The sequence below is a fragment of the Cygnus olor genome, chromosome 7 (assembly GCF_009769625.2).
Source record: "Cygnus olor isolate bCygOlo1 chromosome 7, bCygOlo1.pri.v2, whole genome shotgun sequence".
In the NCBI taxonomy this organism is placed as follows: Eukaryota; Metazoa; Chordata; class Aves; order Anseriformes; family Anatidae; genus Cygnus; species Cygnus olor.
Window position 1 is genome coordinate 23,268,145 of NC_049175.1, and position 20,715 is coordinate 23,288,859.

General features: G+C 50.3%; 1 protein-coding gene across 4 annotated transcripts in view; it reads left to right on the forward strand.

The window, feature by feature from the left end:
• Nucleotides 1-20,715, forward strand: part of HPSE2 (heparanase 2 (inactive)) — a 106,658-nt gene that overhangs the window by 61,619 nt on the left and 24,324 nt on the right. For 3 of the 4 annotated variants that reach the window (XM_040563705.1, XM_040563703.1, XM_040563706.1), the window contains 2 exons: nt 14,651-14,824; nt 15,338-15,509. In XM_040563705.1, the coding sequence (XP_040419639.1) occupies nt 14,651-14,824; nt 15,338-15,509 (346 nt within the window). The remainder of the gene's footprint in view (nt 1-14,650; nt 14,825-15,337; nt 15,510-20,715) is intronic. The other variant, XM_040563702.1, reaches the window with a different exon arrangement.

Consider the following 20,715-nt stretch of genomic DNA (forward strand, 5'->3'; position numbering starts at 1 on the left):
TGCACTTCATAAGTCATTTCTCTAGTCATTGCCTCAGTATTTGTGTCAAGTCTTCTTGGATCTTTATTTATAATTTGGCGTGGGTTTGTTCTGAGGGCTCAGCACACTTGCTGTTTTGTGTGAACTAGGACATCTTGCTCTCAGACTTTTAGATGGGACAGCAGGTTACTCCGAGCTGAGTTTCGTCATGCTTGTGTTGCATATGAAGTGCTGGGGCTGCCATTGTTTCCTTGCTGTTGCTATTGTTTTTATTCGGGAAGTAGGGATCCGGATATCCTGCGATGCTGAGTGCTTCCCTGCAGCAGTGCTCTGCCCTGCACCTCGGTGGCAGAGCTGCCACCAGGAGATTACATCTCCGGGATGGGTGCCTCTCATGCTCTCCCATTCTCTCTGCCCACTCGCTGCTTCTCAAACACTTACTTTCCCTAACAGAGGAGGCACACCGGGCCCTCTGCCTGTGGTGGAGATGTGGAAGGAAAGTGCCTCCTGGTCTCTCTCCTGGTGAAGGCCATGGAGGCCAGCCTGGCCTTGTGAAGAAGGGGTTTTCACACCACCAGCAACTAGGCTGCGAGATGGCTAAAAGTTTACAGCGTTTCAGAGACTCCTGGAACAAGGTGCTGAAAAAGAAATCCCTGAAGAGTCTCATAAACATCTAGACTGTGCCTCTGGCTAAGGATGTCCCCACACCATGGTTCCCGGATGCTGGGAGCATACCCTGGGATGTGTCGTGGCATGGTTGCACCTCTCATGCTCTCCTCATGCATCTGCTCTTGGCCATTGCTGGAGATAGGAGAGGCCTCAAATGGTCCTCTGGCATGACATGGAGCTGTTACTGTTGAGCAACCACAGGGGCTTATCTGATAGGGCCAGGCAACAAAGTCTAAGAGAAGAACAAATGTTTCTCAAGGCAGAAAAAGGGATTGGAGAGGCAGCATGGGCCTGCCAAAACCTCACCTCCAGGTGGCACGTGAGGATGGGCACCAGGCCCACATGAGCAGCACTGCTGGGGCAGGGCCGTGTGTTGGGCCCCGTGTCTAGAACAGGGCTGTGGCTGTTGTGGGCAGCCAGGGAGCACTCCTCCTTGCCATCAGACCACTAGAATAAATAAAACAGCTCCACTTACGCTGGATGAAATCAAGTCCTCTGGATTGTGGCCTAAACACGGTCAACAGCTCCTCTGGGCCCTCGAGCTGCCAATAGCTTGCACCTCCTAGCGAGTCTGTCCTTGGGAAGGAGCCATTAGAGGCTAAGGAAATTTTGCAGATCTCCATCCTTCAAGAAGTGGGAAATCATCAGTGATAGGACTTGCAGCACCTCTTGTGCCAAGGAATGGGGTATGCAGGAAACGCGCCGATTAGAAACCAGCTCTCAGTGCACTGCCCCAGGCAATGCCCTCCTGCAGCATGGCTCTCAATAGCACTGCCAAAACTCCTCCAGGGCACTGCAGGGACTGGGTTTCCCTTCTGCTCAGACCTTTTGGTGATTAGATTGCACTAGGGTGAGGGGCCATCAGAGAGCTAATGAGGCTTTCCAGGCCCCTCTGATAGTTACAGGCTTGTGTTGCATTTGTTGTGCCAGGACTTGTGTGTGCTGGAGTGCCAATGAAGCTCACCAGAAAAACATCATGATTAACAAGGACCTGAAGCATCAGCTTGATAAAGCCCTCATCCCCGCTGCCATCTTCTCTTCTAACACAAGTGCTGAACTTGAGACTTCTTGATTGGATGGCCAAAAAGGCTAAAAATGTTGTTACCTGTTTGTGTGCACGTGCACACAAAATATTTCACATCCCTTCCTCAACCACTTTGTGGCCAGAGCTTTTTTGCTCAGCAGTGCTCCACCACCAGCTCTTGATGGTGCTTGGCCTGGGGATCAGTGCTGCTGGGAAGAGGCTGGGGCTGCCAAGTTTGTGGCCACTGCTGCCCTCATTCTTGCACCCTCCAGTTTCTTTCCAGGAGGTGGTCCTGGTGCCCGGCCTCACCTCCTGGTTTCTGTCTGCTCACCTTTTTTGTCCCCTTGGTGCCAATATAGCACAAGAGCATGTTGAAACCCAGGTTGGCAATTGCAAAACTGTTTTGAGTGTTTATGGTTTTATCCTATAATCTCTGTTTAAATGGGAATTCCTTATGCTAAAGTTTCAGACTGAGGGCTTGAGGAGATGACCTGAAATCTGAGTGAGAATCTGTTGAGTCATTTCTGAGTGCTGTGAGCATAAATATATGTTCCAATTCTGAAAGTGTAACGTTTATCAGCTGTACAATAATGCACAGCCAGCCTCATTTTGCAGGTTCAGGCTTCCAACATCCACAGACCTCAGCAATAAATGGAGCAAGGTCATTGCTAAGCTGAAAAATAAGTGCTTTTGAAGCATTTCCTCCCAGGACAAGCTCTAGTCTTTTTTTCCAATTTCCAACACCTTCCTTTCCACTCAGAGAAAGATTGTAGCATTTCTCAGATACGGAAAATTTCCCATTCTCTGCTGTCAAAAGTTTTCAGCCCTCCTTTTTTGTCTCCCTTTAATCTTCCTCGGCATGCCATGGTGCATTCCTCTGCCTTTCGCTGGGCTCACCTTTTCTTGCACTTCCCTCTCGTAATGCTGTCCACATGGTTTCCATTTAACCAAGGTGAGAGCCAGTGGGCATATCCCATATGTGATTGGAGAGGATGTGGTTCTCAGGTGGAGTTACTCGATTAGAGATTGCCATGCAATTTTAGGGAATATAGTTTAATAAGTTGATTTTATTATTTTCCATGTATTTATTTTTTCAACGGAGATTATGCAATATTCAGAAAGATAACGGTTTACTTAACCAGTGACATAGTTACACTTAAACCCTGAGAAATTTTGCTTCTTTAGATCAACCTTTATCCCCAAGAATTGTCTCTAAATGCCTTCTCATCTGGCTGGGGGCAGAATCCCTTTCAGAGGCTTAGCGGTGGTTATTTGTTTAGTTGAGAAAGTTTAAAAATCTGACAAGTACATTGCAAAAATCTCAGATCCCTCTCCCAGAAGGCAAGCCAATGATACCATTAGCTTAATCCAGCACCTCATATACTCAATTTTAATATGACTCTAGCTCCAGAATATGATGTATTTTCAGTTGGAGGATTTGTGTTGCAGTAGTAAGAGAGGAGGAGGAGGAGGGAGGGCAGTGCTGTAGGTCACTCGGCAGTTGGGTACACAGGCGTAGTAGGAAACGTGCAGAGGGTCTCTCTGGAAAAGAGTTAACATAAGTTCTGACATCTAAATCCATTCATTGATTGCAGTAACTCGTGGCAGAGCCTTTTGCTGTGTGTTCAGCTGAGCCCCAGGTTTCATGGGTGAGCTGTGCTCCCCTCTGCCTGTTCTTCCTGCATGGCTCCCTGGGTTTTTGACAGCCACCTCTAGCCACGATGCTTATACAATTAATGGATGGTGTCTGGAGCTACCGTCCTGGCAGGCTGCGCAAGCACCCCTCTCCATCTCCACAGAGACTGGGGATGTGCTAACTAATGCAGAGGAGTGGTGCTGGCAGCAGTGGCTGTTGTGAAATGTAGCATTCAGCCCATCCAAGTCCATGTCTTTGTAGCATTGATCTTCAGGGCTGGCTGGCTTTGGCTTGCCCTCCAGGGAGATGGAGAGACATGGACCCCAACAGAGTTCACCCAAGACACTTTGGGTGCTTGCTTCAGCAGGAGTCATGCCTGTTCTTCCCTGCTCACCTTAAAAGGGTGAAGAGAAGCAGCTTGGCTGATGACATATCCACTGCAGTAAAGCTGGAAGAGATGCATTTCCCCTGTAACGCTGGCAACCGGCGAGAGGAAGCAGAGGGTATCAGGGAATGCATCTGTGTCCAAAGGAGTAAAGCAATCAGTAAACTGCAAGCATATCAGGAGTAAAGCCATTTCAGTAAAGGGCTAAGAAGGGCAGCATTTATTGCAAGAGGGAATGCTGATAATGGCAAAACTCTCAGTGAAAATGCAGAAAAAGTTTGTATTGAATAAATACGAAACTTCTGTGTTTGGCAAAACAATCTCCCACAGACTTTATAGTGATAACTGAACACTTCGTGGTTTAGGTTTCCTAAATCGTATTTCATCTGTTCCTTTCCTCTTCAGATCTGCTTCTGTTTCACAATTAAAATTAAAGTGATTAACAACCATGTCACAGTTATTTTTTTCTATGAAAAGCAAAGCAAAGATCTTTCTGTATGTCAATACATTGTTTACTATTTTGCATTGAGTTATGGGTTGATATTTTCCTGTTTCTTCCTCTTATTTATATTTCCAGGGTATTTTCTTGCTGCTCTTTGTGCTGCTCTCTCCCCTGGACCCAGAGCACAGCTGTTGCCTCTCCATGTCTCACTGGTTGGGAAATGCTGTCTTAAACTCCCTTCCCCAGAGATCCTCTTGACCTGTGCCCTGAATTTGTTCAAATTTGTTGATTTTGTTTTTGTGTTTTGTTTTTTTTTTTTAATACATTATCTTTAATCCATTCTTCTTGTTCCTTCACTGTCTTAAATTGCAGAACTTTGTGGTTTTGTAGGCACTTTCACTCAAATTTGCTTCCAGTTTTGGACTATTAATCAACTTTCTGTCTGCCTCTCTGTTCCTGGGGACATGCAAAGAGTTTGCTTCTCACCTCTGCTTGAAGCCCAATGTATTCTTCATACACACACAAAACAAACAAACAAAAACCAAACCAAACAAAAACAAATGAAAAAAAAACACCCAACAACCTCCTGTTCTGTTCTTCTGTTTCCCCTGCAAGTTATATCTTCTTGTACCAATATTGCCCTTCAATGTGTTTCCATGTAGTATGGGTGAGGCTAAATGTTGTAGTTGTATATGAGGGCTTTGAAGCCTTCCTGTTTATTCCCTGTTCTCCTGGTTTTTATGTATAGACATAAACTGTGATCAAAAGGCTGTCCTGGTATTCTCACTCAGTCCTTCTCTGATCCGATTGCAATTTCCCTTTCCCCCTACCTGTACCCCCAAGCCTTGGTTTTAGGGCACCCAGCAGCTTTTGTGAGTGGCTCCCCTCAGACCTAGTTTCCAGTCCTGCTGGGTTGGAGGGCATCGCCTCGGGGCCCTCTCGCTCCTCACACAGACACTACTTTTTGCAGCATCCTCTCTCTGTCCTTCCTAAGCACGTCAATATTGTTTCATGCAATCCTAGATGTCAAGCGCAGTGGAGGTTTGTTGACATAACTTGGTAGGACTTGTAGAACAGCAAATAGCCACAGAACTGGCTGGAAGTTTGGAGAGCTTCCTGTACTGTGAAGATACAGAAGAGCTGCAAAAGGTACTGCTTAATGGAAATATAATTAGGTGTGGCTTGCTCTTAAAGTTGAGCTATCCGAAACAAACTAAATCCTAGCTGGCAGTGGTACATATAGCAAGATCCAGTCACTAGGATCAAGACAGGTAAGTCTGGACTAGAAGCCAGGTGCTTATTTTGATCATGGACATTAAGTAATAATTGCAACATGTTTATGGGGATCAGCTGATTTCCCTAGAACAGATTTCAAGCCCATAATGGATACTTCTATGAAAGCTCAGTTCTGTCCTGCTGAAGCACCGGGTTTGACTTCTGCACTACTTGCATGCTCCCCGGGCTGCCTCGAGCAGGGCGTCAGGCTCGTGACACCGGTCTTTTCCGGCCTTCTGTCTGTGCCTCAAAAATCGGGTTCAGGCTCCACCCTGTGTGCTCTGGTACAAGATTCCCCAAAGATCAGCTGGGGAGAGCTCCTGCCAAGCCGGGTCCCTCCAGCTGAGCCGTATCTGCTGAGCCCAGCCGCGGAGCGGAGCGGAGGAGCAGGAAGAGCCGGGGCCAGTTCCTTCAAATATTTTACAGATTAAGACCGGGGTCTGGGATCTGTGGGAAGGCAGAGGAGTTCACAGACCCCAGCGGGTTATGGTCCTCACCGCAGCGCTGGCGGCCCGCGCCAATAATTGCTGTCTTCCCCATCCATCCAGCTTGGTTGTTCGCTATCGTGTTCAAATACAATGACACTTCGTAATGTGGACAAGCCCTCTGACATTATTTTAGTGCAGCTGGAGGCATCTACTTTAGCCTTGAAAATGCCTCTTTCTTGGCAGAGCTTTGTGTTTATTATAATGCTGTCTGTAATGTGCAAAAGTACATTTCTTTTTTAACTTCCTTCTTTATGTACTAAAGAGTGTGGTTTTAATTAAGGATTTCAGATTGAAACATTTCCGGTTTTATGCGTTGTTTTTTGGTGGGGTGGTGTGGTGTTTTTTGTGGTGTTTTTTTGTGGTGTTTTTTTTCAGGACAGTTTTCAGTTAAAATGTTTTAGAGTTTTGAAAAATACCAGATGCCCAGCTCACAAAGTGTGTGAAGAGCCCCAGTCACTCCCTCTTCCTCCCGGGGAAATCAGCTGCTCCGCTGGGCTGGAGCGGCTGGGGAAGGTGGATGGGATGGCAAGAAGGGGGTCTTCAGGCAGGAGACAGGCCAGGACCGGGACCGGCCGTTTGCAGAGGTGCCTCATGCCTGAGGCTCTGTGCACAATAGGAAATGGAGATTCAGGCTCATAAAGTGTGAAACAACCTGGTTTTTCTGAATTCTGGTTTTCCCCCCTGCATACGTGGGGATGGTGAGGGGAGCTTGGCAGACGCAGCTCCCTTATGAAGGGCAGAGCATCTCTGCTCGCTGCCTGCCCCTGCCATCCAGGCAGCCCACGGGGATGCACGGCCAGCCCAAGCAACCTGTAAAACAACACAATTTACAAGAAAAAAAAAGGAACCAAGCCAGGTTTTAGCCCTCCTGGTGGTAGAAGAGCTTAAGGATGTCCTACAACGCTCCCAAAATTTTAGAAAACAGCAGGCAGTGAAAATTCTGTTCAAAGCAGGGTGCTCGAGCCAGTCCCATGATTTGGGGGAATTTGACTCATGATTTTTCCATGTCGGGACTTGGCAACACTGAAATCCTCGGTTTGAATTTGTTCCCGATGTGGTAGCTAAAGCTTCCTAATGTGGCTGTCGAGTCCCACTCACCCCGGCCGCAGGATGGGATGTAGGGAGCTGTGTGCGGCGCTGCGCCGTGGCGGCTCCGCGGATGCTGCTGGGTGGATCTGGCTCACGTCCCTGCACGAGGCTATTCCGAAGCGAGCTGTGCATCTGCCACATGACAGCGTATCAGGCAGCGAAGCAAGAGCATTATATTGGAGCTGCACCCTGGTTTACAGGAATGCGTGGTCTGGATGCACAGCTTGCCCAGGTTAGGCATTTTGCTGGGATTAAATGAACGTTAAAAACACACTTGATACCTGGGATCAAGTGTGCCTGGGATGTTGATCAGCCCATGCTGCAGCTCAGTTTTTAGAAGAAAGTGCTGAAAACATCCATCCTCTTGATACAGTGATAGCACTTAAGGCACTGTCAAGAAAAAACATTTGTAAAGAAAACCTCAGCCTTGCAATGATGGCACCTCGGGATGATGATGTAGGTGCACCTTGGCTGAGCAGCTTTGTGCAGGGAAATGGGTCCCCATGGTGGTTTCAATACCCAGCATCACAGCAGGAGGAGGTGAGCATGGGGACAGGCACAATGCTTGTCCCTGTGTCTTGTCCACACCACACAGGGACAGTGGCCGTGTCACCCCTCCTCCCTGGCAGCGCAGAAATGGCTCGTCTGCACCTGAGAACAGCTTTAAGCCATATAACCCACCATCCTCCCCACTATGGGTAATTCCCTGCAGTTTCCCAGCTACCTCGAAGTCCCCACTGATCCCCCCCGTGTCACCTACAGCCATGTCCTCCCCGCAAGGTGGCAGGGAGGGCACTCGCTCCTCCCGTCAGCCCTCCCCATCCACCCCCAGCTGCCTGCCTATTTGGGAGCTCACGGATCACTGAGTGCTTGAGGAGCTGACCACTTCTTGCCTATTTGGGAATGCTTTTAAATTGTTCCAGAAACTGCTGTTTGTTGATAAATTGGGGTGATCGTGGAGAAGTGTTTTAGCTAAACTGTGTAAAAGAAGGAATGAGCTGCAGCGCAGCCCTGCCAGCTGTCATTGGATTTAGAAACACACATCATAGATTTTGCTGCTTTTCAGACAGCTGCGCTTATAGCTGCTCTTATAGCCATATAAAACAGTCATTCTGTCAGCAAACGTTCTGGCAGCCGAGCTGGGTTATATCTGCACTTGTGTTCCCAGCACCGGCGCCTTCGCTCGCCCCGTGTCCGTAGGTGAAGCCAGGGGAAGGCGGATTTGCCCCGCGGGCTGTGACAGCTCTCCAGCACCTGCGGGGCAGCTTCACGCAGGCTAAGAGAAAAATACCGCCTGTGCAGGGGTGGCACTGGTAGCACTTGTCTTCTGCTCCCTTGCTCATTAGGAAGGGGCGGTTGCTGTCCTTACGGGGTATTTTGGGGTGCTTTACCCCAAATCTGTGGTTGATGCTCAAGATACCGGGTAGCTGGAGGTCAGACTTACAGACCCCGGCTTGTTATAGCAGTGCTCACAGAGATCAGCCCTCTGTGGTCCATCCCATTTGGACTTTGGAGCTCAAGCTGAGAGTCCCAGGGAACAGAGTTAGATTTTTCAGGAATTTCTTCAAGGAAGAGGAGGTTGCACTGGAGTGTCAAATTTGACATTTTTAACAGGAACAATATTGCTTTGGGTAAAAAGCTTGTCAAGGAAGGGCTTCCTGCATAACAGACCAGCTTTAAATGCCCACTCAAAGTGGTGCTCATATATTTTACATAAATTTTAATAGTTTTCCTTTATATGGAGTTGAATGACCTCAAGCAAAATATCCTAACTACATAAGGAAGCAACTCCACAGTGAGGCTTGAGAGTGAATTCTCATTGCACACAGTGTTTCACACCAGTCCCTTGTGCAAGCGGTGTAAGAAATAAGTGCAAGGCAGGTTGGTGCTGCCTCTTGGTGGGATGAGCCGCCTCCTGCAGCAGTCCCAGGGGGGCCCAGTGCTGGCACTGCAGGGGATGCTGAAAATCTGTGCCCTTGTCTTCTCTGGAGCAGTTTCAGTGGCTAAAGCTCGGCGATTTGAGGTGGTGCATGTGAGCAGGTGGTGACCACAGCCTCATTTTCTCTTGTTCTGGTCTTCTGCTCTGTTCAAACCTGCAGCCCTCTTGCTGCCCACCTCCAATTCTCTCTGAAAATTCTGAAGATGCTGGATTTCATCCTGATCAAAAAGGGAAAATGTCTTAAATCTCCAAGTTATGCAGCACAGGAAAACAGCTTTCCTAGCTGTAATGTGATCTTGGTTCCTGCCCAGGCACCAGGCTGGAACAGAGGGTTTGGAAATTGCCCCTCTGGCCATTATCTGAGCTTTACAGCACTTTGAGATTGAACCCAGATCCCACATCTCTTCTGAAGCTCCATGTCAGTATACACTTGTTCCTAGAAACCATTACTGTCCTGTGAGCTCTTTACCGTGTGAGGATGGAAAACAGAGCTATTCTGCTCATTTCAGCTCCTTTTCGCATGAAGGCAGAGCTCAGGGTTCATTCCTTTTTCTCACCATCCAAGGATTAAGCCCAATCCTGACTGTTATCCGACCTCGATACCATTTACACACTGAACCCGATGCCTACGGCTTTTATCTGAGCCCTTACAGCATTTGGAAGCAGGCCATGCCCCTTGTCTGGTATCAAAAGCATTATATTAATTCGGGATTCATTCCACAAAATGAGGCTGTCAGCCAGACTCCTTAGCAATTGGATATTGAACCCAGACCTCGTGGTTGTCTTCCAAGTTATATGCCAGCTGGGAACTCAGCCCACAATCCATGGCTGCCAGCCAAGCTCCTTATTGGCGAGAGATTGACACCAAGCCCCCAGACTGCTATTTCTGTACGGTGCTGTTATGGACTAAACCTAGCTCACGTGGTCAGCATAATCACCTCTGGATTGGCAACGAAATAAAATATCTAGTTAAAGACTTGAATGAATATCGAGGGTCAATGTTCAGCTGCTTAAAGACCAGGGATGATGACAACAATTCCCTTGGAACAAAGCCCCCTCGATACTCCGAGGGGAATAGCCCCAGATCCCCCATCTGTCATCCAGCTGGATGCAAAATCCAGCTTCTCATTAACACACAGCGTGCAGCATTGCTTTACTGGCGGGCAGCATTAAAGCCAGTCCCTTCAACTTTCAGGTATTCCTCAGATGGGGTTAAAGCAGATCCCCTTTCTGTAGCACCGTGAGGCTCTGCCAGAGCACTTCTGGTGGCTCAGAGCAGACCTCCAACGCTGCACCTTGCCTTGGGATGCGCTCCCCACTGCCCTGGGCGCAGCACGCCTGCTGTGTTTGCTCACCAGCAGGGTGATGAAGAAGCCTGGGTGGTGAGATGAGAGCAAGCGGGGGGTTCTGCAGACCTCCGTCCTCTCTGGGGGACACCAGGAGCTTCGCAAGGTAGAGGGAGCATTTCAGGTGAAATGTCCGTCTGTCTGAGGCGAGCAAACTTTTCCCTCCTGCCAGCAATTTTGCCTGGGAATTCTTGAGCATCTTTACACCGTGTGGTTTTACTGCATAGCAAAACGCTTCAGAAGACTGAATTAAAACCAAACAGCTTCCCAGCTGGGATGGTCATCATTAGAATGCAATTTCCAGCAACTGTGTGGGTTTCTTGGTAGCCTCGAAAGCTTTAAAATTTGCTTTAAGCATCAGCTTTGAAAGGATAGTTGAGTATACAGCTTGAATAGAAAAATCTTCCTGTGATTGTGTGGATCAAGCTGGATGTTATGGTGTGTATGGACAGAATGGGATGAGGCTTTTCCTCTGATTTAGTGATGGTGATGAAGGCTGCTCTCTGGTGCTCTAACCTTGCACATTGTGAGCAGGGGGGTCTGATTTTCCTGTCCGAAACCTTGCCATGCCTGGGGAAGGGAGCCATGGGAAGATTTCAAGCCAGTTTTGCAGACCTCTCCCATGGGGCTGGTGTTATTCTGATTGCCTGTTACATATCTTCTGATTCATATTTATTTGCTAAGAAAACATCAAGTCCTTGCCACACACATGGCTTTCTGAGGACTTTCAGTCTGAGAGAGCCAGTGCAAATGGGATTCAGCTGGCTATGGTGGCAATTTGTTTGTAAATAAATTTTCCATGTGCCCACTTGTTCCTCTGTCAGTGGGAATACCTTTCTTTTTCCATTCATCGTTCTCCCCAGCTTACTCATCTCCTGTCTGAACACTCTGTCCTGCCCTTCATGCCCCCCTCCCTGCAAAGCTCTCCGTGGGCTTCTGTTTGCTCTTTGCCAGGTCTTTCCCAACCCTTCCCTCTGCTATCTCCTGCGGGGTGCTGGAGGGGCAGCGGATGTTGCTGCCTTCGGTGCTGGCACGAGGAGTCAGTTGCAGGGATGCTCCAGGCGTTTTCCAGAATTTATGGGTAATGCGGAGCCGAGCACTACCCGTGATTAGTTGAAATCGTTATTCCTAGAACTGCATTTCTTTGCTTTATAAACAGAAGGCTTCATCTGTTGCGCATTTGCTTGGTCTCAGCACTCCCTCTGTGCTTTCTCAGCTAACCTGAGGACGCGGGGAGCGCGGGACACTGGCACACACTGCGCCTGCGGGAGGCAGTGGGGAAGGAGGGATGGGGCAGACGTGGTGAGCAGTGAGATGGAGCAAGAACAGGCTCTTCTCCCCCATCCTCTGGTTGGCTTCCCAGGGTTATGAAAGCTCCCAGCGTGCCATGGTGTGCCATGCCGTGCCGTGCCATGCTGTGCCATGCTGTGCCCCCCACCCCTCCGCCGGGTCTCAGCCTCCCTCTCATGCACATGAATTTCCACTTCTGCTGAGCCTTGCCAAAGCAGAATTCCTGAAGCAGAATAAAAAATGTGGAAGACTTTCAAACCCAGAGATTATTGAACTGTCCCTCTTACCAAATAGCAGTCAAGGCTATGTTCTCTATCAAGTCTCTAGTATAATGTTTAATTCAGTAACTGCGACTGGAAACGCTTTCCAATTATTTTAAACTGCCAGAGATGTTTTAATACGCCTCAGATTTTGTGCTGGCATGCCGCAGAGTTAAGTGCCATCCATCCTTCAGAGAACTTTAAAATTTAGCCCAGTATAAAAGGAGAAAAAAGGGAGACGACTTCATAGGACGTACTTGCCCCATGAGCCCCACCACCACTTGTGGCCTCACAGACACCACCTCCTGCTTTGTCCCCCTCAGAGCAGGACGAGAGGTCCAGGCAGACGGCCAGAATCTCCAATTCCTGTGCATGGCTTCAGCTGAGGGCAGCACTGGGAGCAGATCCTCACTCATTGCCAGCCGGCCCCATGCCTTGTATGACGGCTTTCACTCTCTAGATGTGTCCAGACCTCTGCAACCAAGGATGCAAAGGGTCAGCAAGGCCCAAATAGCTTTTGAATTCCCTTTGTGCCAGGGCCATGGGGTGCAAAGACTCTGTCTGCTTGCTCCTACCAGAGGAAAGCTGCTGCGTGCTGCTCAGTATAGCATCACGACGGCTAACTGGGACCACTGCCTTGGTTTTCATGTCTACACACTCAGAATTGGACGTTTTAGTGCTTTTTCTTATCCTGCTGTGTACAGGTTTCTTTACTTTTTAATTTTTTTTCCTTATTCCCTCTGAGCGTGTGCACGTGCACCAGGCAGAGGGGGAGAAAGGGCAGCGAGAGCGTCGTATAAATCCAGTTCTGCTCTATTAAGATTCATTCTGGTACAACAATGGCTTTCTCTATTGAAAAGCTTTGTGAAAGCCTTGCCTAATGATCTGTTAGCTGGGGAAAGGTTAAATTCCTGGAAGATTTTCTGTGTTTGATGAAGAAAAAATGGTGCAATTATCCAGAATTCAAAGTGAGTTTTAGCCAGCTGTTAATAATACTGTGATTCTTCGTCTTCTCATTACTCAGAAGTAACGTGGCCATCCCTAGTCATGGCAGTAAAATATTTACAGCCATTTCTTTTGGCCCTGTTTGTACTTATGGAGGGCTGGACATCACTCAAGGTCTACTAAATATGCTTCTTGTTGTACTTTAGCCGCCCATGACGGAGCTCTTCCCACCTAACTGCAGCTGAAAGTGATGGAGACATGTAGAGCGGGGTGGCCAGACGAGGTGGGACCGAAGGGTCCTTGGGCCACCTAATGGCTGGGCACCCTGTGCCAGCTGGGCATCGAGGCTCTGCCCGAGCCTCCAGAGGGGCTGGTGCTTCCCAATCCTCTCCATCCTACAGCAGCCATCCAGGATGAAGGAGATAAGTGGGTTTGAGACCTGCCTGATGGCTCAAATAGGACTCAGAGGTGTCTGACAGTGTCTCCAGCTCTGCGTGGCCTCGCTGTGCTCTGCAGGTTGGTGCGTGCTAGGAGAACAGCCCCGAGAGAGCTGCGTGTTTCCCCAGCTCTCTGCCCTTCTCCATGGAGGTTTCCAGCCTGGAAAGTTGTGGCAGAGCATGAAACGCACGTGGCATCTCTGTGTGCAGGCGCGCAGAACGAAACAAGTGTCATGGGGAAAATATCGTTTCACAGTGGCAGGGCCTGCGCTGGGTTAAACAGACGGCTTGTTTCCTCTGGTGGATGCATGGAAAATCAATTCCCAGTCCTCTGCAGAGACTCCTAATGATGAACAAAATTCCTCCTGTAGCATTTAAGAACTCGGGCTGTTCTGAACAGTGAAAAGATTTCTTTTTTATCAGGGGAGCTGCAGGTGACACCTTTTGGCTGTCCTTGTGTTGCCGTCGAGGTGTCTGTCTTATCCTCTCCATAGCAATTCCATTTCAAGCACAGCTTTTTGCCTGGAGGTCTGAAGTAAATGAGTATTAAGTAACTGTATCTGTCTCTAATCCACTAAACATCCAGAAAACCAGCTAATATGCCTGAGCCAGCGGGATAAATACATTAGGTTAATCTAACTCAGCTACTTTTCACTCAAACAACCAGTAGCATTTAGAAAAAAAAAAAAAAAAAAAAAAAGCTGTATGAGGATTATTTATTTTCCACATTTTTCCTTTCTTCTTCCCATGCCTTTGCTGTGATCCATTAAACACTAACCGCTCGGCTAACTGATTTCCCTGACCCCCTAAAGCACCGCTTGAAAAATCAGTTCATTCTTCTCAGACCTCAGGGACTGCCCCACGTTTGCCGAGGCTCTCGGTGGCCAGGAGAGTTGACAGGCTGGAGGCAGACGTAGGGCTGCGTGTGCTCATCCTGCCTGGTGCAGGCAGCTCGTGGCTGTCATCGTGTCCCTCGTGCCACCTGTGCCGTGTCCCAGCGGTGCAGGCTGTCATGGATTGTAGGAGCTGTGGCTGTGAGTGGGCTGCCACGCCGGTGGTTCCTCCTGCAGGTCTCCTCCCGTCCTCCCCAGGCACTGCAGAGGTCTGCTCCGAAAGGGATGTCAGGCAGGATAAGCAGAGGAGAGGCTGAACCTCCCTTGCCAGGAGCAGATGAAAAGGGACGTTATGAAGTCCCTTGACTCTGGCAAGATGGCCTCTAGCTCTGACACGGTGGTGAAGGGCATCCAAGTGTCGTTCAGCCCACGCCGGGAATCCTACCCCGGTCTCAAAGGTCAGGTGCATTTCTGCAGCTACAGAAGTCACGGGGTGGCACCTGGCCCTGGCTCAGTCACACAGAAGCCGAGGCCTGACGGACAGCAGGATCATTTGAACCTCCCCGGAACTTGCTTTCCTTTGAACTACAAGCTGTGTTTTGTTTCTTCCCAGCCAGGTCTCTAGACAAACTCTATAACTTTGCTGACTGCTCTGGCCTTCACCTGATCTTTGCACTGAATGCCCTGCGCCGAAATCCCAACAACTCCTGGAACAGCTCCAACGCACTCAGCCTGCTGAAGTACAGCGCCAGCAAGAAATACAACATCTCCTGGGAGCTGGGCAACGGTGGGTGTGGGAATGGGGAGCCCCGGGGCACAGCACGACGCAGCAGAGCCCTGTTCCCTTTTGGAAGGGGGTGTTTGCAGGTCCCGGGACACTTGGCCAGTTGGTTCAGAGGGATTTGGAGGTCCCCGCTATAAGGCAGTGCAGTGCTAGGACAGACCTGGCTTGTGTTAGGGCCTCAGCTGGAAGTTTTGGTCGGTTGGTATGAATAAAAGAAATGTTCCTGCTGCCCCAGCTGCTGGGCACAGCTGGTCCTGGGGTAGGCAGAGCAGCAGCTGCATGGACTTGTAGGGCAGCTGCCGTGCCAGGGGCACAGGCACACCATGGGGACAGGGGAATGACACCAAGGTGCAGGTCCCTCGCCCAGCCCACAGCCAAAGGGTCACGGGAGGAGAAGCCCCGCAGCATCCCAGCCCCTCCTGGCTGCTCATGTGTGACAGCACGTGAGCGCTCTCCAGCACTGGGGGTGGGAGAGCAGAGCCGGCAAGCCTTGCCTGTCTGTTCTCGTTTGCCCAGAGCCCAACAACTACCGGACCCTGATCGGCCGCTCGGTGAACGGCAGCCAGCTGGGGAAGGACTACATCCAGCTGAGAAGCCTGCTGCAGCTTATCCGCACTTATTCCAGAGCAAACCTCTACGGGCCGAACATCGGGAGACCCAGAAAGAATGTTGTTGCTCTCCTGGAGGGGTAAGTGATGTTGCCTTGATCCAGAAGGGATCAGAAAACCCTCGTGATGCCCCTTGCCAGGCAGACATGCTCTTTGGCTTCCCAGCAGCTGCCAGGACAGCTCAGCCAACTCTGAACCAGTGGCTTGGGGATGTGGTTGTCTGCTTTCACAAAGGTCCCTGGTGGGATTTTGGTGGAATTACAGACAGACCGAGGTGCCTGCCTTGCTGGGATGCAAAGACAATGCAGGGATGTGGTTGGAGGCTGCCACACGCCTGTGGGTTTCAGTGCCAGGAGGTGTTTCCTGGTACCTCTTGCCAGTGCATATGTTGGCTCCTGGACACTTCACTCTTCCCATTTGGAGGTTTCTTCTCCCTGTGCTTTCCCCATCTCTGCAGAGGGAGAGCCTGTAGCACCCTTCTTCGCTGCCCAAGCCCTCCACTCCTTCCTAGCCAGGACAAGCCGTACAGAGCAGGGGACAATGCGTGGCACAGAGCCACTGTCACAGCGTTATTTCTCATGATTACTCACATTGATTCTGACCAAGCTACATAAGCAGCTTTCCCAATTGTGGCACAGAGATTCAAACCCCTTTCACCAGCAGAGTTCATGACCTGTCTGGGACATGCCCTTTTCTCCCCTCCCGCTGTCCCTCGAGGAAAGGCTTGCCTATCGTGTTGTACCTAGGTACCACTCAGTGCTGCGATGTTGCTCCAGCCAACACATCCCAGAATCAAACCCCTGTGATTTCCATTGGTAATACTGACCCTCTGGCTTTAGATTCTTGGTTTATTTTTCATCCCTTTAGGTAAAAATGGCACTCAGGATCTGACAGAGATGCTGGGAGGTGGCTGTAGTGTTTGTATGCTTAAAGTAATGGGTAGGACAACTGGCAGGTCTTGAGTGTGGGGAGGCCAGAGAGAAGAGTGCGGAGAAAGAATGGTGACAGTGAGGGACTCAGACACCTGGAGGTGACATTGGACAGCTACGGGAACCAGGGAGGTGTGGGAGCCTGCTGGCAGCAGGAATTTGGGCCATGGAGACTCGAAGACCATCCAGCAGAGGGGAAATTCCCTGCAGGACTGTAAACAGAAACTCCAGCGCAGCGGGCTGGGCAGGGGGAGGTGTGGAAGGGGCTCTGCTGGGAGCAATGCTGGGTCTCGCATTCATTAACATCTGCATGAATGATCTGGCAGAAACAATAAACAGCACACTGATGCGGTCCCCGGCGAGGCAGGCAGGGAGCGAGGGCCAGATTCTCAGCCCTGCTGCAGCAGCACAAGGAGCCCCTGAAGCTGGTTGGCCCAGCTGCGACGCCAGCATCCCTCGTGCTGACAGCAAGCGAACAGCCCCTGCTCCGGCACCATGGCCGTGGACACGCTGATGCCACACCGGCACATGGCTGGCTGCAGCCCCGGCGGTTGGCTCAGTGCAGTGATGGGGTCTCGGGGCGCTGCGAAGTGCTGTAGTAGCCTTGAGCAGCAGGAAGCCTATTAGCAGCAGGAGGAGCGGGCTGAGTAAGGGAAACAAGGGGGATGAGAGCCAAGCAGCTCTCCGAGAAGGGGAAGTGACCTGGGAGCGGGGCTGTGGTGTGCCATGGGGTGGGAAGGACGACGGCAACCCAGCCTCGGATGGAAGGGAAGGAGGTGCGTAAGAGGTAGGGTGTGAGCTGGGTGGAGGGGGCTCTCCGGACCCCCACACTAGTCTGAAAGAGCTGTAAGGAGCATGCCTGTCCTCTGAGCTGCATGCTACTACTCCACTGCCAACCCTGCCTGCCAGGGCAACGCTGGTCCCCATTGCTCAGAGTGCTTCTCTCCCCTGCGGGACAGCTTTGTGTCCTCGTGGCAAGCAGCACGTGGCTCCATGGCGTTAATTAAATGTCAAATTAAATGAAGACGGTTAAACATTCATTTGCAGTATTCAGAACCAGAGTTAAAAAAAGACAGCTGCTTGAGAGCCTGAGCTTTGCTCACAGCAGCTCCCCGAGGTCTCTTCAGTACTCTGGGTTTGTGCTACCGAGAGCTGCCTGCCTGCTGCAGGAGCAGCACAGAGCTGGTCCACGGGATGTGACTTAGCCTGTGCCTGGAGCTGGCACAGCCAAGGCATGCCCCTGGAGATCCTGGGGGAGCCCCACTAAGCCAGCAGGCAGGAGGGAGGAGGAGGAATTTAGGAATTTGGGAGGAATTTTGGAATTTAGGAGTTTTATTTTAAAAATGTGGTCAATAGCAGAAGTGAACCAGCTAGGAAGAGAGATGCCTAACTGAAGGTTATGATGTGAGCACTAAGGCTGGAGATGAGACATCCCCGTGCAGAAGACAGGATGGGTGGCTGGCTTGCTAGGCAGGCAGTGCCCTGTTACGCAAAGTGTGGGAGTGAATTTTGGTGGGGTGGAAATGAGCTGAAGTGGGAAAGGTGAGCTCAGAGAGAGCCAGGGAGAGGCTGCCAGCAGTAGAAGAACACAGAAGGTGGCGTTAGGTGTTCTCCAGGGAAAGCCTCCAGGGCTACCTGAAGTGCTGAAACACCCAGAGAAAAGTCTCACTGCCAAGCACTACATAAAATTACATTTCCCCGTTGCTGCGGAGCTCCTGTGCCACCCTGCCCGGGACAATGGCTCAGAGCAGCTGCAGTGCCACCATAAGTGCCAGTGCCACCACAGGCTGCCCTGACCTGCAGACCAGCCCTAAATCACTGCCACAGGGATGGGCTCTGCGGTGCCAGAGCGCTGCTGTGGCCCTGCTGCATGGGAGGGTAGGCACTGTGTCCTGTGAGTGCACAGGTGCAAGGGGGAATTTGTCCAGACACCGCTCACAGTTGAGTTTGATGAGGTGTTAATTAGACCATTCATGCAGCCTGAGCTGTCGGAGACCAGACCACCTTAGCTAGTCTGTAGGTACAGGCATCCCAGAACTGCTCAGAATTTAAAAAAAAATAAAAAAGTAGGATTTTAAGGAATTAACATAGATTTTAACAGCAGATCAGGAATCAGACACAAAGGTTAATGCATCAATGAATCACAGGTTCAGTGCTGGAAGAGCAGAAACACGAGGGAAAGCTATTAGGAAGAAGAGATGCTAACATATGTTAAAGCTCACGACATTTGGTACAGATCTCAGGCTGACGTGTCTGGACAGATATGGCTGGGGGTCTTGTCATTTATTGTTCCTCAGCTGGCGGTGCCTAGTTCTCCACTGGGCACTCACAGACATCGAGTTGTGACCTCTGCCATGGCTGGAGGTGCAGTGGCAGGAGGACAAGGGCAGGCAGGCACAGGTCCTGTCCACACAAGGCTGCTCTGTGGGCACTCAGGGTGCTGGACCCTGCTGAAGCATAAATCAGAGCAGAGAAAGGCTCGTCTGGAGCTACAGCCTTTCCCCACCAGTCCTGCTGCCTCCTCGGCTCTCTGTCTCTGCCCTCTCTCCAGCCTCCTCAGCCCCGTCTTGCTGCTGCTGCCATCACTGCTCATCCATCCTCCGGTCACCCTCTGAGCACCGCAGCTGGTGGCTGGGGTTGGGTGAGGAGCCAGGCTGCTCCAGCTTAATGTTTTGCCCAGGTGAACCAAAGGACTGATGGCATCTGGTCTTCTGATACCTGAGGGCAGCCTCTTTGAGTGCTGTGGCTCCTGTGGGAGGATTTTCCATCACCCTCAAAGAAAGATGCTGGCGGTGGTGGGGCTCCTGGTGGGTTGTAGAGCATGTGAGCACAGCACATGGCTGTGGGACACACCTCCCCATCCTCAGCCCTGCTCCACGCATCCACAGATGGTGTGTTTCAGGAAGAAACACAGGTATTTGGCCTGTTGTCTTGCTGACAAGGGCTTCTGCCCTCTCTGCCACATAAGCACCTCAGCTTCACCCTTTTGCAAGCTACAGCAAGTCTTGTGGCACAGGCTGTACCAGGATATTGAATAGGTCCAGAGCAGGAATTTTATGTAAAAAAAAATCAAGCCACAGGACAAGGAATTAATGATACAAAGGGAAGGACACTGCAGTGTAAACTCAAACTTGGTTAGCGTTAAGCTTGTGAATGAATGCATTCATAAATACATTGAAATGAGACGTGAGGGATGTGGTGAGGCATTTTGCAGTTGCTTTTACAGCAGGAATGAAGATCTGAGATGTAAGGAAAGGATCTAGCTATTGCTTTTTCGGGGGAAAGATTTAAGGCAATTTTTGTGACTGAAACGATCTGGCTGGTAAGCCAAAATCGCTGTCACCTGTATAGGGAGAACGAGCTGGTAGGAAAAGATATAAATGAGATTAAACCGCTGCATAGGTACACGGTGTACCTTCATCCTGGCGTCTATCTACAATCTTGGTCATTCAATCTCAGAAAAGGAGTAATAGAACCAGAAAGGTAGCAGAGAGGAGCCGAGGATGTGCGGAGGTATGCGATGTCCGCCACGTGAGAGGAGATTAAGTGGGTTGTGCTTTCTCCTACAATTCAGGCAGTGGGTTGGAAAGAAGCTTTGGAAGGCTTTTTGACACAGCATGCATGGCATTGCAGGAGTTGTCGTCAGTGTGTGTGATCAGAAAGGGACTAGACAAACTGCTGGTGGGGAAACATGCCAGTGGTAATGCAGTGCCACGATGCAATGCAGCCCCCAGGGCCCCGGGGGTGCAGGTTGCACAGCTGGGTGGTGCTGCTCTCACCTAAGCTCTTTCTGCCAGAAGGCTTGGCCAGCCCTGAGGCAGATCGTGCTGGTTGCAGGAAGGTCTTGCTGAGCAGAAAGAGAATGTGATATCGCAGCAGGTTTTTACATAGTCCCCAGAGGGAAATCTGGTCTGAAGCCTGGCATGCAGGTCAAAGTCCTTGCAGCAGCTGGGATCTCTGAGTGCTGCTGCAGGTACTTGTGCTTCTGGAAACCTTGTACTATGTTTTTTTTTTGTTTGTTTGTTTTTTTTCCCATTACAGTCAGCAGATAAAGATGCACCTGATTATTTTGTTTGTTTTATAGCAGCCACTCTCAGGTCTCAATTTGTTCAGTTTATTGGGTAAAAAGGTGGGCTAGAGCCCCATAGTCAGGCAGGCCTTAGGATGGCAAAGAGGGCACAGCTGTATGGGCAGAGGCTGCTCTAGCAGTTAGTGCTGGATCCAGAGAATGGGTGCTGGCCCTGTTGGGTTTACCAGAAAGGTGGCAAGGCAGAAAAATCAGTGCAGATGGGAGCATGCTCCACTCCAGAGCCTGACACTGGCCCCAGCTTTCCAGAGCTACTCTTCTGGTGGCTAA